The 18,240-nt window shown below is 37.2% G+C and overlaps 4 protein-coding genes across 5 annotated transcripts in view; 3 read left to right on the top strand and 1 right to left on the bottom strand.

Annotated features, from left to right (window-relative positions):
* Positions 1-1,430: 1,430 nt before the first annotated feature.
* LOC126370331 (eclosion hormone) lies at positions 1,431-3,827 on the top strand. The gene is made up of 2 exons (XM_050015185.1): positions 1,431-1,521; positions 3,652-3,827. Exons 1-2 carry the CDS (start codon positions 1,434-1,436, stop codon positions 3,825-3,827), a joined length of 264 nt encoding a protein of 87 aa, XP_049871142.1. The 5' UTR covers positions 1,431-1,433.
* A 361-nt stretch (positions 3,828-4,188) lies between these two features.
* On the bottom strand, positions 4,189-9,811 carry LOC126370275 (chromobox protein homolog 7-like). Of its 2 annotated transcripts, none has more exons than XM_050015101.1 (7): positions 9,650-9,811; positions 9,217-9,453; positions 8,648-8,828; positions 8,182-8,279; positions 7,940-8,081; positions 6,933-7,074; positions 4,189-5,723 (listed from the first exon to the last, which is right to left on the bottom strand). In XM_050015101.1, the coding sequence occupies exons 2-7, from the start codon at positions 9,447-9,449 to the stop codon at positions 5,638-5,640; spliced, it is 882 nt and encodes a 293-aa protein (XP_049871058.1). In that variant the 5' UTR covers positions 9,450-9,453; positions 9,650-9,811; the 3' UTR covers positions 4,189-5,637. The 2 variants fall into 2 exon arrangements, with proteins under 2 accessions (XP_049871058.1, XP_049871057.1); XM_050015100.1 differs by having other exon boundaries at positions 4,191-5,723; positions 9,217-9,456.
* A 709-nt stretch (positions 9,812-10,520) lies between these two features.
* On the top strand, positions 10,521-11,922 carry LOC126370325 (DNA-directed RNA polymerase I subunit RPA12). Its single transcript, XM_050015177.1, has 3 exons — positions 10,521-10,743; positions 11,074-11,284; positions 11,814-11,922. The coding sequence occupies exons 1-3, from the start codon at positions 10,617-10,619 to the stop codon at positions 11,836-11,838; spliced, it is 363 nt and encodes a 120-aa protein (XP_049871134.1). The 5' UTR covers positions 10,521-10,616; the 3' UTR covers positions 11,839-11,922.
* Positions 11,923-15,285: 3,363 nt separating this feature from the next.
* Positions 15,286-18,240, top strand: part of LOC126370227 (cuticlin-1) — a 101,231-nt gene continuing 98,276 nt past the window's right edge. Inside the window, exon 1 of the mRNA XM_050015036.1 lies at positions 15,286-15,428. The gene's annotated coding sequence lies outside the window, so the exon portion shown is untranslated. The remainder of the gene's footprint in view (positions 15,429-18,240) is intronic.

Here is an 18,240-nt window from a genome sequence, read left to right as displayed (position 1 = left end):
ATGTAATTGTGTACCTAATACATACATAATCTAACTTTGGATCAATCAAATATTGTATAACGACTTTTACGTGATGTTGGACTTTCTACGTAGGCGATAGACTGATAACCTGTCATTGGATATCACCATCCATCTTAGGAGTTTAATAGGTACCTACCTACCAATTTTATGGGTGTAGTATCAGGTTGTCTAAGTAGCAATATGACTAACTACGAAAAAGAGGCTGCTATTTTGTCTTTTGGTGGTTTGTGGCTCTGCGCAATCCGATAGGGATAGGGCTGTGTGTGCCGTGATAAGTGTAAACTCATGTACCTGTCTTCATGAAAAAAAAATACGTAGGTATTATAACAAAAATAAGCTTTTTGAAAAGTTTTTGCGTTATTATTTCTATGCCCTAAATATGTGTAGGTATGTTGTTTTTGAAAACTAGTTTTAAGTAGACGTAACGTAACGTACCGTAACGAACGCTCAATACATAAGCACATAACAAAGTCATGCCTGTATCCCTAACGAGGTGGCCAGACACCACAAATCACCTATAAGTTTTATTAGTCTACTGATGTAATGTGATAAACTGTATGGTGTTGCCATCATCTCCCGTTTTTCACGGGGTCCACTGACCTAACCTGAAGATTTGGCAGGTCCGTAAATAAGGAAGTGGCCCATATAATTATTAGAAAAAACACAATCCCTCTTGACGGTTTTATGACATGCCCGAGGAGACAGACAGCTGAATGCACCCAGACCACCACAGCTAAGAAGCTAGGTAAATGGCTTCAATTCTGGAATGGGAATGACTAGAAACATGCTCATTTGCAGCATAGCTTCTTTGCTATAGATAGGTATGTCTTCTATGTTTGATTAGGGTAGTTTCCAACTAGTCAAATCACTTACTTTTTACTAAATGTCGATACACGAAATTACTTTGGAATTTTTATGAAAAAGGAACCTGTGACGTCATAGAAAAAGGTGACAATTTCTCGCAGTTATTATTACATTTTTCTTTATTAAAATTGATAAATAAGTTAAATAGATAAAAGACTTTGTCAGCGTCAGTCTTTATTTAGTAGGTACTTACCCAATTATACTACTTACATAAAATATTTGACTAAGTAAGAGCGAATGAAAAACACATGAACATGTTCAGCTGCTTGTCTTCCCTGGTATGTTGTGAAAACCGATAGGAGTACTTGTGTTCTTCCTTAGATGTAGGTACCTGCCTTCGCTAAATGGCATCCGTGCCGCTTAGCGGAGTATAATGTCGAGGGCTTCGACCAATAGCCGCACGACGTTTATCTACGAATAAAGCATTCCCAGTCGCTATTGGACGAAACCCTCGATATAGGTAATTCGGGTACCGTACAGTCCCCGCTGGTGTTAATAGTGTTTAACAAATTGCCTCACCACAGTTTATGTGTGTAGATCCTCGAAACATGGCCGGCAAGATCACCGCAGTCGCTCTCGTCACGCTAGCCGCGTGTCTGGCTAGCCTGGACTATGTCTCCTGCAACCCTGCTATTGGTGAGTTATTAAACTTGTTAAGCTACTCTTCGTACTACTTACTTACTTCAGTCTCCATAGCGTTATTCCGTTTTCCCAGGGTCTGCTTATCTACATACATACATAAATGCACGCCTATTTCCCACCGGGGTAAGCAGACTATGGTACTCCATTTGCTTCGATCGTGACATAAGTACTTCTCTTGCTTCCTCGACATTCATCAATCGTTTCAGACAAGCACGCCACGCCGATTCAGAGTGGATCTTACTGAACCTTTTCTAATGACATCTCCAATTTGTCCATGTACCTACGTCCTTCTATGTCTTCCTCTGCCAGCCCTACCACCAACCTAACCTGAAGATTTGACAGGTACGGTTTTTACAGAAGCAACTGCCTGTCAGACCTTCCAACCCGAAGGATAAACCGGTCCAATGTAAAAAACACGAATTTTGCGACGGAAAAAATCTACTTGATATCAACTCGGAATTATAGCCTGAATCATCACCCTCATTCGCTACGATGTCACTAATACCCTTTAGGTTAGGTCACATACCTCTGAAACGTATATCATTATCGCTACTTCATACTAAGTACCTATTATTATTTTATAAAAATTAGTGCATGTCTCAGCGGGCCCCACTAGATTGAATTAATAGAAGAAAAACGGTACTGCGAGCTTTTTAGTGCCGGGAATTTTGGTATGAACCAATTCATACATAAAGCCATCTACCGTGAGTCACACAGTCACACAATCTAGACAGTGGTATGGTAGGTTTAAGCTTACGTACTTTCAGACTGTTTAGAACATGATTCAAAATCAAATCAAATATCCTTTATTGTACACAAACGAAAGATACAAACATTTAACAACCCAACACTGAACAACACAACAGTAACGGTACAATTCAACTTACGTAGCATAGAATAAGGAATAATAAATACTAAGTACGTGTGATATTGATTTGAACTTACAGAAAGTTCTATTAAGCTGACTTTGAGCAGTTACCTGAATAGGTGAATACCTACTTATTCTAAAGGAAAGAAATGCACAAACGCGCTGTGTTATTTACCTAGCCTATCTACATAACTATTATGACTAATGTACCTGAAAGGTAGGTACGTGCTTTAAGCACGTAAGTACTTAATTCAAAGGCAAATTCAATCCATATTCAACCTAATGGGAAAACCTAAAAAGACGTGCGCGACAAGACATTGACCCCAATCCGCGATTTGGCGTATTCACTTTCGGCGTTACGCAAGATCACCTTAGCCTCTTACACTTGACCGCGTAACTATAGTAGGTAACTACTATACCTATATAGGTACTTTTGATGTCTTAAGGACTTTGGTTTCGTGAAAAACAAGACCTTGATGAAACTCGACGAGTTTGCAAATCTATTGTTTTCGCCTCGAAGTGTAAACAAGTTTTTTCGTAGCTATTTTTCTTAGGCCAATTATTGTTATGACTAGGTCTTTACTATTTTATCAACTTTTTTTTTAAATTTATTGCGGCTTTGGTTACAAGACCATTGGCCAAATTTTTTAATCAACAAGATTACAAAAAAAACTAACGATTTTAACAATTTTCTTTCTCATATCTTTTTAAATAAAATTATACCTTTTTCAACCAAAAAGAATGGATGTCTTATTGTGTTTTACTGGCCGTATGGCGTGAAAAAAACAAATTAATCGCCATTAACATTTTTAGAATAAGAAAACATTTTTTTTAAGCAAATGGCTTGGTTATAATTTTTTTGACCAATTTCAGTCAGCATTATTCATTTTTATATTTGAAATCCTGATATCTGATTACAATCTTTTTGCTGTCAGATTAGAACAAATAACTGAGTAGGTACCTACTTGGTAAAGAGCCCAAAATAAATATGGAGTAGGTACCTACTTACTTAGGTTTTTTTTTTATAGGGTAGATTTATTAGGCTATTAAAGTAGGTAAGTCGGTAAATATAAGTAGATAGGTAGGTACATTACATGTAGGCACGAGCAGTAAGTAGTTTCAAAAAGAAAAGGTACTTATTGGGCGGAACTCGAATCCGTGACTCTTGTCAAACTTTGAATAATTCAGATTTTGGAGTATCTCTAAATTAATTTATTTATGTATTAATTTAAAGCTATTAAATGTATGTTTTACAGCAACAAGCTACGACCAGATGGAGATATGCATAGAGAACTGTGCGCAGTGCAAGAAGATGCTAGGAGCGTGGTTCGAGGGACCCCTCTGCGCAGAATCCTGTATCAAATTCCGCGGGAAACGCATACCCGAGTGCGAAGACTTTGCGTCCATCTCGCCTTTCCTTAACAAACTGTAATGGCGAAGAGACAACCATATTTTGAAAAGGAACGTATGAAATTTACATTTCGTTTCGATGTTCGTAAATTACCTATGTTATTTTTTTATTTGACTTTAATTTTTATTTCTTTTCTCCGAAAGACATTTTGTATGTTCCTTTTTAAAAAAATATATTCAATGACTTAAATGTCGATGTGCCAAAGCATTTATAATAGTATTATATCGTTTTTTAATATTAAATATTAACCGTATTACTACAGGGATTAATTTAAGAATTACCTATTATAACAAATAAAAAATGAGAATTGAAACAGAAGTATTATTTATAGTCAATTTTATTATTGTATAATATTCACATTTCATGAACAAAGATTTTCCTTAATAATTACAGAAGTTTCAAAATATTTGCTTCAAAGTACGAATTTACAAAGTTTAATACTTATACGAAATTAGCTTTAAATATTTTAAATCGAAACAACATTTAATTAAACCTTAGATACTAACCTAAATATCTATTTGACTAACTATTTTCTTCAATAATGAAGATTACAAAAAATATTTTATCATAATCTGAATATATTTAGTAAATATTACAACTCTTATTAAATATTTCATCTGACAGACCTGTCCAAATATCTTCAAATAGGGTAAATGTAGAAGATAAAGCGACTTATAGGTTAGTTACATTATAATTTGTGTAGTATAACTGCACAAACTATAAAAGTAGGTGAAAAAAAAATACATTTGTTTAGTAACTAATAAAGTCTGCAGGCTCTGCACGGTAACCATGCCGCGCGCAGCGCTTATTATATCGAGGGTTTCGACGAATAGATGCAACTAACGCTATCTACGTGGATAGACGTCGTACGGCTATTGCTCAAAGCCCTCGATATAATTCGCGCCGCGTGCGGTACGGTTGCCGTACCGCGAGGTCTGGTCACTATTGTTTCAAAGTGTGTGCCAAAGTGTATACTGTAACAAATTAATCTACATCTGACAGATTTTTTTCTTGCAATTTTCTCTTTAAAAAAGCTCTTAATTAATGAACAATCACGAAATAATACGTATATTTTATACGTTTATATATTTTTTATTCTCGCAGAAAAAAACATGAGGTTAGGATAAAATACAGCGCGTCTATAAGTTGGTAAAACACCCAGACGGTTACGAAATTGATAATTATTTCAGTGGCATTTCTATATCTTTCTAGCTACAGTTGCTTAATTTTATTTTTCGTTTTAATTTAGAATTATTATGACGGTAACAGTTGAGCAGGGTACGAGTACTTAGTTTATAGACCAACGACGATGTTTTGGCGTGGCGGAAATCAGATAAGAAAACAGGTATAACTTTTTTATATTTGTTATCTGCCATCAGTCGCTAGACTATTATCAGATCTGTTCTGTTATTTTCACTTTTTTTAAACTATACGGCCAGCGCTGCATTGTTCATTAGTCCGTGAGTACATTCGCACGTTTCAGTCTTTTTATGTCCCAAGAGGATAGGAGGGAGTTGGCCGGTATAACTTAAAATAAAATTAGATGGTGTGGAATCAGCATCATTGCCAACTTATAATAGACGCGCTATGTCACTCCAATATATCTATATGTGTATGTTTATTAAACTTAAACAACCATATGACGGCCGTTTTGACGTTTGTCCCACTCATCACGTTTCGTATTAACTAACAACTACGTTAAGAGCAAAAAGCTGTAGTTTATTCTGTTCATCAGGTATCGCATTAATTTATAACTATATTCACGGAGTGAATTGCTGTACTTTGTTATGTCAGAACGGCCATTACAGCGTGCTGCTAGTGTGTATCGGTGTTAGTTGACGGGCACCTCCAACTGTTGAGGTTCGTCAACGCCGAGTGCTGGCATATCGGTGCCAACTGCAGGCTCCGGTACTGGCACTGAAAATAAACGGACACATTATAATTATACAAATAAATACCTCATCCCCCTAGCAATATCCCGTTTTTCACAGGGTCTGCTAACCTAACCTAAAGATTTGACAGGTCCGGTTTTTTACAGAAGCGACTGCCCGTGTGACCTTCCAACCCGCGAATGCATGATTGTAATTTTGACGTGACTTAATTTTCACCAATAAATCATTTATTATACCTACTATAAGTATATGAAAGCTTTTATTCTATGTACCTATTGTACAATGATCGAACTAGTGAGAACAAATCGAAGGGAGAACCAGCCAAATACATGTTAGGTCACATACCTCCGAAAATGCAATTCTCGGGAACGTGGGTTTCCTAACGATGTTTTCCTTCACTACTGAGCATGTGATAATCATTTATGATCCAAACATGAATTCGAAAACAAATTCGACTATCATTGGTTTAAGCTTATTATTATTTATTTGTGTGCAATTTATTGCACCTATTCTCTATTTGTCTAAAGTACAAAGAGTGGTTGCAAGTTTCTAATGTATGCTTGCATAATAACATAGTACCTGCCTCTAGAACACATTCTACAGTCTTCTTCGTCGTTCCCTCACTGCTGAGGATCGCGACCACAGGTTATGGTTAAAAAAACTCATATCCATGCGGTTTTCTTGGGAAAAATAGTGCAGTAGTCTCCCGTTGCTTTCTGCACCAGTCATTTTAGTGGTAATTTATTTATTTATTTATTTTTACAGTTTTACATTCAGCCATTACAGTAAAAACCAATTCGACTGAAACAAACACATATAAGACATAACAATTATTATTATTTAACTAGAACAATAGCGAAATGCCACATCTGTGAATTTGGCCACCGAACAGCTGTACAGGTCAACGTCCGGGTTGTCCTGGGCCAGGGCGTTAAGCATACGCATCGCGCGAGTAACCGGCGAGTACCAACCAAGATTTAAACCTCAAGGCCGCTGAAGCCTCTTCCGTCCGGTTTGCCGGCTAGGTGTATGGTTATACCGCCATTGCCCGGTCGCCAGAGCCTCGTCCGTTATCTAGCAGGGAGCACCGCGATGGCTTGTGGCCGCCGCCGCCATACGTTCTCACGAACAACCGACGCGTGCAGGTGAGGTTGACATTTTGGCCGGTTAACATGTTATTTCCGTTACCCCCCCATTCTACAGTCACAATTTAATTATTATTTATACTCCTTACCTGTCATATTTAACTCCTGTGGGACTTCCAGACTTTGTGACACATCTGGTAGACTTGGTGGTTCAGCGGGTTGTGTTGTCTCTGATGTGTCCACGGGTGATTCTTCTGCTGCTGGAGTCGGTTCTGGCTCTGGTTCTGGTAGCTGGAATATTCAGAGTAAACAGTTTTTAACATATATAAGCTCACAACTATATTCCTACTGGGGTTGTTGGAATGAGCTAAGTACCCACACCTCATTGAGGTTTCCGATAGACCAACGTGATAGGAGGTGAGTCATATCGCCGTCTATAATGGTCGAGCCAACTGTGTTAGTGAAAATTGCACTTAAAATAAATTAATAACTTATACGAAGGCGAATCCACACTAACCGCCTTACGAATAATAATAAAAACAACAGTCTACATCCATACATAAATGTACGCCAATTTTCCACCAAAGCTCAGAGAATTTGTGTATTCATTGACAGACAAGCAATGGAGAATGCTACATTGAATGGCTCGGCTCTTGGCATGGCTCTTAAATTAATGATGATGATGAATTCAATTGGAGTTTATGAATGTATCATATAGATTTGAAATGTTTAAACTCTTCATTGCACACTTTAATATAGTAAATAATGACAAAAAATATTGTATACAAAAGGTGGAATTATCTCTAAGAGAGATCTCTTCTAGCCAACCCTGCATGGTGTGAGAAGCCAATAAAAGTGAGAAAGAATGATGATCGACATTATAATGTCTTTCTTGCCCAGTTTAATTGTTTTTGATGATAAATCGGCTGCAGCTGAAAATCTGCGCCATAATCTAGCTACAGCTAGGCTATAGCATTTGCTGAGCTGCAGCCATTTTGGCATTATTTATAATTCTATTGTTAATTACTAACTACCACTACACAATATGTAATTATTAATTATGTATTTTTTTCCAAATAAATATTTTCTTTCTTTCTTTATTGACAGAAACTCTCATAGCTGGATAGATTCTGAAGTGGATAGATAACTATTTTACCTCAGGAGCAAGCCTTGGGATCTTGCCAATAGGATGCCTTACACTGAAGGGCGCACACCGCTCATAGTAGCTGATGACGAAGTCCGGGAATGCTTCACCTAATTCATGTCCATGTACCACATCAAGCTCCAAACAGCCTTGCCTGAAAAATTTACATTTGGATTATAAAATGGATGTTTTTCTTAACTATCCCACTAACCAAAAGCTCTGAAACTATTCCCAGATAAATTTTGTAAACTTACCATTTAACTAAAAAGAACAAGGTGCCATGGAAGAGCTGACCAGCAAGGATTTTCTCCGGAGGAAGACCTCTAGCTAAGCCCCTGGGCTTGTCGATTTCCTAAAATAAAAAAAATAGTAATTAAATAATATTTTTTCTTAAAAATAATAATAATAATAAAAAAGTTTATTTAGGTAAAATCTACGACACACATATACATTTACAACATTAAAATATACACACATTAACATTAATATTTAAGTAGTTCTAGTAGCAGTAGTAGTAGTAGGTAGTAGTAGTTCTTCTAGGAATAAAGCTTTGGTCTTGGCAAGATATTATTTACTTAAGTAATTCATAATAATGTTGTTGTTAAAAGTAGGTACTTCTTTAGTAGAAGCTTTTGGCTCTACTAATGAAGGCTCAATAATATCACTGGCCACCAGGGTGGGCTGAATATCATGATATAATGTAGATTACCACAAACTCACCTCAATTTTCTTGTCCTTATTTTTCTTATCTCTCCGAGTCCTCTTGCGAGCCGACTGTCCCTCTTCAACCTCCGCTGCAGCGGCGGCTGCCTCTCGCTCCCTCTTCAGACGAGCCTCCTCATATGCTGATATCAACTCTGGACAATCCAAGTTGTCTTCAGGCTCCCATGTGTTGTCTTCACTAAAATATTTAGTTGAAACATTTTATTAAACTGAATCTATTCCCAATCCATTCAAATATTAAAGTAAAAGGAAAAGGGGGGAAAACATTTGTATAGATCAGAAATATTTTTGACATAATCTCAGCTTTTGTTGCGTAGTGCCTGTCTCGTTCGTAAGGCACACAGTAAGAACAATGAAGTACCTATCTGAGCTGTGTCAAATCAACGTAACTGAGATATAAAGCAACCCAGTATTAAATGTGCATATATTATATGTTCATATCATGTCACAGTTTATGTAATAGAATACAATTCCAAAGTATCATACCATCACCAAGAATAAATAAAAATTACATTAAAAAACTCTTGTTACAAAGAAAATTCCATAAAATCTTAAATTATACTCACTTAGAATAACCCTTCCACTTTAGTAAAAACTCCACTTTTCCATTCTTCACTCTTCTGTCGAGAATCTTCTCAACTGAGAATTCTTCATGTTTTCCTGATGGTCCAACATTGGGCAATGAAATTGGGCCTTCTTGACTACCCTGGCTTGCTTGGTCAGAAGGCACCGATGACTCCGTTGGAGGAAAACTTAGGTCAACTGAAGAATGAGTCAAAGATTCCATAGTCGGGTCCATTTTGCTTCTGAAACATTTGTTTTTTATAACCTCGGAATTACATGGAATTGATTAGAGTCCACAGCGAAAAGTATATGTAGACATAATCTTATGCAATCACACTTAAACAAAACCAAAAACTAACAATTTTATTGCAAAAATTGCGCCCCTTAAGCCAAAAAAATTGCCGGCATTGTAGCTGCATAATAATACGTTTTTACCTTTTCTTAGAATATTAATTGGACAATGTTTGAATTTCTTGAGTAACAGATCGATATGTTGTCACTTTTCAATAGAATACATTTAATTTATCTTGCATAGCATTGATTTTGCAGAAAATCTGAAAATAACAACAACAATCCCAAAATGACGCGCAATGTAAAGTGGGGGGGGGGGCAGGCGGGAGGGAAGCAAACGTCAGTTAGTTTTTTTTAGTTTGGCCTAGTTGCACAGACTTTTAGCCAAAACGTCTTCGTCATGGCATGAAAATACTGCAATCCTAGAGGAAGTAAGAGCATCTGCTGAGTTTTCACTGCTGTTATCTTAAGATACCCACCTGTTTGAAGTCGATTAACAGGAAGTGTATTTATGTACATTTTTGACCTTACCTATGATTTTTTGGTCAGCAACGAATGGTCAAAAGCCGAAAGAATAAAAAAAAATTGACAGCTGTTTATGTTGGTGTGCATTTTATAACCTCAAACGGGCTTTTTGGCGGGAAACGGGAACGGGACAGTTGCTTTCTTCATTGAATAATCTAAATAATTAATACGAAGTGGTGTTTTGTGGTTAATGATAGCATTAAGTTAGTCGGAAGACATTCGCGAGTGTTATTATATCGGAGTATTCAATAAACAAAGTGTATCTGCCTATTTTCGCTTCGTGTCAAGAAGCCGCTTCATAACTCGAAAGTTTATGCGGACTTTTGAGTTAATTCGTTTGGGGTTCGGAGTAGGAGTCTACTCCGAGGGTGGGGGCTTAGGTTTCATCATCATCATCTTTCATCATTTCATCAATCATCAAGAAAAAAAATACATAAGACATGGCTGTATGGGCATAGTTCCCTTTGCCTTACCCTTCGGGGAAAACCAAAACAAAAAAAAAAAAAAAAATAACCTCAAACGTAGATGAAAACTTCAGTTTGCCGAATATTTATAGAGTTTTAAGTATTTATACGTGTTTTAGGCGATGGCTGAGACTGGTCCTTTTACAAGTACTACCGCATTTTGTTCGAGATGCGGCTCTATACTGCCACTCCTGGAAGCATTTGGATCTGTTAAATGTTATGCCTGCAGAGCAGTTTATGATGCACAAAGTAAGTGTTTTAGTTATTTTATAGCTTATGGTGATAGGTAGCCAGTTTCGAAGGATATTGAATTACATAATGCATTGAATTTGTATTCAGAAAAGTAGTTTTTGTTGTTAAATTCTAAGTTTTATTATTGGTTATAAACTGCCCATATATACATTAATATACCTCCCGATTTTAATCTTACCACCATACTGCTGCATTGACGATTTTTGGAGAAGCAGTCAACCAGAGGCATTTTAGTAAAGCTTTAAACTTAAAAAAAATATATACTTATTGAATTACATAGTTATTCACAAAATATAAAGTAAAAAAAATATTTAAATATTATTACAGATTTTGCCAACATAAAGTTCAACTACACAATACATTTCAATGCTGTCTCAACTGTGACAAATGAGAACATACTCAATAGAGACGGTCCGGAGGGTCCCGTTGTAGAAAGGAGATGCCCAAGATGTGGCAACGACAGGATGTCTTATGCTACGTTACAACTTCGGTCGGCTGATGAAGGGCAAACCGTGTTCTACACTTGTGTATCTTGCAAGTAAGTATGATTTTATTTGAAAATTAATATATTTTTATGCATACCAAACTATTTAATACATATCCCACCTCCACTGTGTACTTTTTCCATGGTACTATGGTTTAGAAAAAAATAAATAAAAGATAAGAAGTTATTTTATTTTTATTGACAAACATAATAAAAAAAAATAGCTGTAGTGTTTTCTGGAATGGTGGCACAAACAGGCTAAGAACAGGGAGGAAGAGAGTTGAAGAAAAAGAGAGAGGCCTTCGCTCTACAGCGGACACACATGGCTGCTGAGAATAAATTGCCTAAGGACTAAACAAGCTGTCTATTAATAAAATAAGTTATTATTGATTATGAGTAAAACTCAAACTCAGAAAATATTTTTATTTGGTTGGTAACATGGTTAGTACACTTTGAATTGTGAAGTAGTTAATTCAATCACTTAACAAAATGGGAGTTTTAAATGAAACAAGATTGGAAAGGATGTTCTCATTTACTTGTACTATATAATTGAATAATGTATTTTATTTATTTTCTTTTTCAGGTACAAGGAAACTGAGAATTCATGAAGAGGTTTTTAGAGTTTAATATTGGGTCCTAGTTTTTATAAGTATATTTTTGTTATAAGAAATATACCTATCTTTTATATATAATACTTTTTTTGTCATTTTTGATGTCCTTTGATCACCTTGATTGATCATGCCAGCCTCATAGGTGCTTTCGCATACCTATCCCTTAGGCAAAGGATTGGTTAAGCAGATAATAATAATAAACAAATTCTAATAATGATTGAATCCAATATCTGCTACTTATTTATAAAAAAAAAATTTAGTAAAATCTAATTATAATTCTTAATTGCATGCAAAACAAGACAGCACATAACAGAAGTGCACAACACAAAAAAGTTGTTGTTATAAGGTAAAGTTATTAAATAAATAACAATATAATATGTAGAACAATATAAGTATATACACAAGTTAGTGACATTTTAATGAATACTAAGGGGGAATCGGAATCAGAAGGGGGACCATGATTCTGAGTTAATATCAGGTGGATTATTCCGTCGCAAAATTAATGATCTTTTTTCTGTTTTTTTTTTTTAATATTTTCAATTTTATATTTTGGCAGTGGGACTTTCCACTTGACATTAACTAAGAATGGCCTCCGTGGTCCAGTGGTTTGAGTGTTCGGCTCACGATCCGTAGGTCCCGGGTTCAAATCCCGGTGGGGACATATCACGAAAATCACTTTGTGATCCCTAGTTTGGTTAGGACATTACAGGCTTATCACCTGATTGTCCGAAAGTAAGATGATCCGTGCTTCGGAAGGCACGTTCAGCTGTTGGTCCCGGTTACTACTTACTGATGCAAGTTAGTATTCGTTACATGAGCCATATCAGGGGCCTTTGGCGATTCAATAATAAGCCTGACACCAGGGTTGATGGGGTTGGTAATCCACCTCACCACCCACACGATGAAGATTAACTTAGAATCAATATTTGCAATATAAGTATAGGTTGCGCTAATGCTACGTTAGTTGTCTAAGCGAGTTTATTGGGTAGAGTTACTTCAGTCACTTTCCACATTGGAATTTTTACTCTCACAAAATAACGCTAGGCTAATAAGAAAACTCCTAATTGGTTGGTTGGTTATAAGGTGTTTGATCTGATATCGAACGAAAGAGACATACCAAGTTGCTAATTACTAACCTATGTATAAGTAGTGCTATCCGAAACATGGATTTTTTTTTTATCAAATCAAGTGATCTAGCCAGCAATATGCTCGCGGCGCAAAGTTTAAATTATATCGAGGGTTTTCGACCGATAGACATAGCGAATGCTATCTACGTGGATAGACATCGTATATGTGGTGGGAATTGGTCAAAAACTACCTTCTCGCGGTCCACCCTGGATAATGGCAGAGCCGGCTAAACGTTCTCGCTTTAAAATTAAGCTTTTTACTTAGGTATTCATATAGTTCTTTCTTAGGACAATATGGCTACAAGTTGTCATCAATAGGCAATGCGCGGCTGCGAATTATATCGAGGCCTTCGACCAATAGCCGTTTGACGGTAGATAGCATTCGTATCGTTTATTGGTCAAAGCGCTCAATACACGTATAATTCGCGTAGCGCGCGGCGCGGTTTTCATGCAGACATACATGTCATGCAGAGCTCTGTCCATCCCATTAGGGATCGCGCTTGAGTTTACGTAAATATATGAACGATATTTTAAGGGAAGTTCAAAGTTATAGGTACTTGTATTGGTTTTAGGTAACTAGTAGGCACTTTGATTTGGTTTGGTTGTGGGTGATAATTGTCAAACAAAGTTTGTATTATTCATGTTGAAATAAATACACGCAGCCACTAGTAGGCAAACTAGTAGACAAACATTAAGTTACTAAAAACACCAAATTACCCTGACACCAGGGCTGTTGGGGTTCGTAATCCACCTCACAACCCACACGATAGAAGAAGAAGAACATTCCAATACTACAACTATAATACTATACTATACTTTAATACATTTTAACATACGAGTGGATTAAAATTATGTTTGACTGAAGTTATTTAAAACTAATATAGGACCATTTTTTTAAGTGTCTTATCCATTACATTCTACTTTTCCTTAAAAAAAACTGGCTCATTTGCTACACTTATTATAGCAATGTGAACAGTATAGTTGTTAGTTAGTTCAGTACCTACTCAATGGGCCACTGATGTACGTACCAACACATCAAACGGTACCGACCACAGTCATTCATTCAACAGGTGAAACCTTCCCGTTTCACATTCGGCACGCGCTACCGCCGAAGATTCTTAAGCATTTTTTTCCCAGACAAGGACGGCTAGATTTTTTATACGAACACGCAAGAAAGAGAAGGCTGATAGTTTTTTCTTGGAGAGCGTGGCTGCGGTGAGATGAGGCGGTAATTAATTTGATCAGTCTGTACGCTGTGCTTGTGCCTACGCGGTTAGTGGGGGTTCTACTCAGTCGATGGTTTTGAGGTTTCGCTTAATGGGATGTGGTTTTATCGAGAGCTTTGCTAATTGATTTCACGGTGTACAGGGTATGGCGGTTTTGCAATTGCGTTAATGGGAATGTAACTATGAAGGATTATGCACAGCTGGTTCCTGTATTGAGGCCGTTCGTTACAGCTATTCAATGTGGCACAGCTTTACTGCGTTTAGTGCTAGTTTGAATGAGATTTCTATCTACGTATGTGTCTCGTTGAATAGAATTTTCAGGGAATCGCAACTGTCGGTGACTAGTTCGAATACCTTTTACTAGGAACCTGCGTGTGGTAGAGTCCGGTTATCAAGAGATCGTTAGCTGACATCACACCAGTAATTTTGTTTGTATACAACATCTGCTACTTCCAAAAATACTAAAAGCCTAAGGGCCTATAGATTCACATGAATATTGTAGGTAGGTACATAGATATTCTTATTAGACCACCGTTTGCTTTAAAGTATAGTTACACTATTAGGTAGGCCGTAGGTCTGTTGATTCGCAGGGCTGCGTTCGTGTTGATTATTCAATATTACAAGCTACAATTAGAAATTAAGTACTACTTCTGTGAGCCAGAAGAACTACCTAACTATATGCAAGAAAGAATCAAAAGTCACCTTCAAATATTCTTCCCCTTTGTAGTTATCTGAAGGATACACATAATATTTGTATCTATTACGATTCCAAGAAGGAACTGGAGTTGTCTCCAACCCTGCAATCTATGTTACTCTCTAGATTGTTTGAAGTAGCACAAAGCGTGTGTTCAAGACGAGAAATTGTTAGTGATGTTCCTATCCTAAACGACTAGGGTAGGTACAAGAAGACAGGTACAGCTCAGCGCGTTCTGTCAGCCAGGATCGGCTCATGCTGTTCCACTTTCTAGGTCTAATATACCGTTGGGGCTGTATCGATATCGATGGCAGCTTCCACCTGTCACTACGGGCGGGGGCCGGGCGGCAGGTGGCAGCTAGACGCTGCGGCGCGCCAGTCACCCGCGATCGTCGCCGCGGCCACACGTCGCGCCCTCACCTGCCACTATCGACACGTGCGTGGCGCAACCCTATTTTGTTGTTCCAAATTTGTATCCTACACTAAAACTGTGTTCTGTGGACTTTTTCCAGACAGGATCTTTACAACACTATTTAAAAGGTAAGCCTGAACAAAACTAAAAGCTCACCGGAATCCATCGGTATTTGGGTTATGTTTTGATTTCAGAAAGTTTGAAATACCTAAGTTGCAATCCTAAATACTCGTTTCTATAATTCGCTACGGTGAAAATCACCGCTTTTCACTCCACACTCATAAGTGTGTCAGTAACACGGTAATGTTTTCTTTGAGGAGCTGCAAAAAACATTTTTATTCGCGATCGTTTCTCGATATAATAATCAATTAACTCCGTTCCACATTCCTAATTGATTCTTCTGGCTTTTTAAAGTTTTGTATGGTATTTTGAAGTGTCTGGTTGTAGAGGAGAAGATATTATTTATACAAGATGCGCGATAAGATAGTGGTTACAAAGAGGTACACGGTACGTTAAAAGCTGCATACAAAAGATATCAACGCCGCGGTCGCGTGATAAGTGTCAGCGGGTTTTCTCAGAGCTTTTGTGTGGTACGCAGACCGCTTGTGGACTTTTGCTATTGCTACCGTGACTTGTCACTTTCAACTCTTTATAAATTTATGTTAAGGAAAATATGTACGCCTTGTGAGGCCCACATAATTCAGATTCTGAGAATATACTAACTTGGATGCTAATCAATTGGTTGAATATATTAAAAGTTTCCTATATCGTCGTTATAAAATCTTAAAATATTATGATGATAATCTGTAATAGCTGTCATTTATAAATGATTCTTGGTCCTTAGATATACCTACAGTTGAAGTGCACCTGTACTTATGTAAATCGAATCAACTGTTGGAAGTAGATATGTCGAGCATTTCTTCGAAAAATGTTCCAACGCTTCTACACGACAGTCCAAACTATTTCGGTCCGGCATTTTATAGTACGCCTACACATCCGTATGTAAAGTACTGTGAAATTCAACACTTTTCTAAGTTGATGTTGTATTGTACAGGGCACTCCTCACCTATGTCAATAATGATCGGTACAAATACAATAAACCACATATTTTTTACACATACCTATTCATTGTGGGTACGATCACGAGCATTAATATGTATACACTTTGGTACCATGTCACATTAACTTTTTTGACAAATTGAACTGCAAGTCTCACTAAATGACAAATATGTTAGTGCGACAGAGTCCTAACGTGGGTCCATTATATTGCTCATGACTGTACCATGTAAACCATGTAGAGATGGAAAGAGCCATTAATCGTCAAGAACCCAAGCGGGTAGTTTCCTAGATCAGGAATAAGTTATGAAATGCTAAATTACTTACCTAAAACTCATAAAAAAAAATATTATTTCGATGTTTTATCACGTTCTTCTGCGAGGTCACGGTGTAAGTTTTCATATTAAAAGTGACAGAATTGACTAAATGGTAACTACCCAAGTCTCCCATGTATTTCTTCTTGCGACATTCCTACTGTTTTTACCAAAGCAGTCCTAACAATTTAGTACATTTTGCTTCCATTTCTTCTACTATCCCTTCAATGAGATGATAAGCAAAACGGTACAAATTATTTTCGTCTCTACCATTCGTAGATATGCCTAGTTGCAAATCTAGCGCCTTACATTCACATTTTGTACTTTTCCTTTGTGGTTACTTGTTTCAGTTTTGTAACTAAATCTTTAAACCTAGGATACATCTTACATACATACATACATAAACAGCCTATATATACGTCCCACTGCTGGGCACAGGCCTCCCCTCAATCAACCGGAGGGGGTACGGAGCATACTCCACCACGCTGCTCCAATGCGGGTTGGTGGAGGTGTTTTTACGGCTAATAGCCGGGACCAACGGCTTAACGTGCCCTCCGAAGCACGGAATTTTCTTACTTTTTCGGACAATCAGGTGATTCAAGCCTGGAAAGTCCTTACCAAACAAAGGACAGCCTCACAAAGTGATTTCGACAATGTCCCCATCGGGAATCGAACCCGGACCTCCAGATCGTGAGCCTAACGCTCTAACCACTAGACCACGGAGGCGGATACATCTTATTAGGTAGTAAATAACTTACCTAGCATCTAGTACCTACCCATATCGCTGTTTGGAAGTTACTATGGAAGGCACATTAAGCAGTTGATGGGGGACTGGTATTTAAATTCAAATTCAATATTCTTTATTTAGGTAATTACTTGAGTAAATTAAATTCGTACTTAGCCATTACTATCCAGATGAGATTGACAGTAAGAAGTCGCCATTAGGTTATACAATCGGATGCCGGAATAAATGAAGGATAGGCACTAAGCGGATGATGAACATTTTGCAGCTACCCGCATATCGACAAGCAGCATATACTTTTAAAGTTTTCTTTTTGCCCATGCCCATGCGTGGAGCCAACGTAAGGTGCAAATTATAAATTAGAAAAGTAGGGTAACCGTAAATAAAATTATAATTGGCATTGTACTCGTTACTCGTATCTTTCACGCAGGTTAAACATCGGCTCGGCTAGATAATGTAAAACTGGAATTTGTGCCCCGCCAATGTCAGATCTAATTACCAGGCAATTAGATACATATCAGTCTGGCAAGTTTCAGGTGTAGAATTATGAAAATTTTCAAGTTTGAATATGTATAGATTTGTGTAGTTACAAGATTTTTATCAGGTCTTTTGAGTGTGACTGCTCTTTTAAAGTTGAAGCTAACTATTAGATTTCAATTTGTGTTTTTTGGGTGGGTTAATTTCTGTTTATGAGGCTTCCTACTTAAAATTCGACAACTAATTAAACCTTTTTTCCTTTCTGTGATATTCCAAGACACAAAACATTATTACATAAATACCAAATATGTTCCAAGCGTAAGGGCGAACGAATTGTAAGTCTATGGTTCC

This window comes from Pectinophora gossypiella, chromosome 10 (assembly GCF_024362695.1).
Source record: "Pectinophora gossypiella chromosome 10, ilPecGoss1.1, whole genome shotgun sequence".
NCBI lineage: Eukaryota > Metazoa > Arthropoda > Insecta > Lepidoptera > Gelechiidae > Pectinophora > Pectinophora gossypiella.
This window is presented reverse-complemented; position numbering and strand designations above follow the sequence as displayed.